General features: G+C 65.2%; 1 protein-coding gene across 1 annotated transcript; it reads right to left on the reverse strand.

Annotated features, from left to right (window-relative positions):
- Nucleotides 1–169: 169 nt before the first annotated feature.
- LOC131382840 (MAPK-interacting and spindle-stabilizing protein-like) lies at nt 170–941 on the reverse strand (the record flags this gene model as incomplete). Its single annotated transcript, XM_058435363.1, has 1 exon — nt 170–941. A coding segment is annotated over one exon (721 nt), but the record flags the coding sequence as incomplete, so codon positions are not given.
- Nucleotides 942–1,043: the final 102 nt, after the last annotated feature.

Below are 1,043 nucleotides of genomic sequence, written 5' to 3' on the forward strand. Positions count from 1 at the left end.
AGAAACATGGCAGGACCAGAAAGGGGACAGGGCAAGGGCAAGGCCAGAGAAGGACCATGGAAAAAACATGGCCAGTGAGGGTCCAGGGCAAGGGCAAGGCCAGGGCAGAACCAGAGCCAGGGCGGGCCAAAGGCAGGGCCAGGGCAGGGCAAGGCCAGGATAGGGCAGGGCCAGTGTAGGGTGAGGGTAGGGCCAGGGCGAGTTCAGGGCCAGGGCAGGACTAAGATAGCACAGGGCCAAGGCAGGGCCAGGGCAGGGTCAAAGGAGGGGCCAGGGCCAAGCATGGCCAGTGTGGGGCCTGGGGATTGTTAGGGCCAGGGCCAGGGTCAAGGCTGGGCCAGGGACAGGGCCAGAGCAAGGGCAGAGCCAGGGAGAAGGCAGAACCAGAGAGGATCCAGAGCAAGGGCAGGGCCAGGGCAGAACCAGGACCAGGACAAGGCAAAGCCAAGGCCAGGGCAGGGCAAGGCCAGGGCAGGGCAAGACCAGGGAAGGGCAAGGCCAGGGTAGAAAAGGCCAGGCTAGGGCCAGGCCAGGGTAGGAGAAGGCCATGGTAGGGCCAAGCCCAAGGCAGGGCAGGACTAGGGTAGCACAGGGCATGGCCAAAGACAGGGCAGGGCCATAGCAGTGGCAGGACTAGCAACAGAGCCAGGGCAAGCGCTGGACCAGAGCATGGTGGGGACAATAGAGGGCCAGGACAGATGATGGCAAGGCAGGTCCAGGGCCATTTCATGGACTCGGTAGGCCTGGGGTCAGGCCAGGGCAGGGCAAGGGCAAGGTCAGGGAGAAGGCAGGGCCGGGGCCAAGGCAGTGCCAGGGCGGGGTAGGACCAGTGCAGGGCCAATGCAGGGTGAGGGCATGGCCAGGGCATGGAAGGGCAGGGCAGGACCAAGGAAGGGCCAGGAGAGGGGCACGGCAGGGTCAGGGCCAGAACAAAGGTACGGCTGGGGCCAGGAATATGGTAGGACCAAGGCTGGGCCCAGGCTGGGACACGCAGGACAGAGCATGGCCTGTGCAAGGCAGGGCCAGAGCCAGGCCATAGAGAT

This window comes from Hylobates moloch, unplaced genomic scaffold, assembly GCF_009828535.3.
Source record: "Hylobates moloch isolate HMO894 unplaced genomic scaffold, HMol_V3 SCAFFOLD_17826, whole genome shotgun sequence".
In the NCBI taxonomy this organism is placed as follows: Eukaryota; Metazoa; Chordata; class Mammalia; order Primates; family Hylobatidae; genus Hylobates; species Hylobates moloch.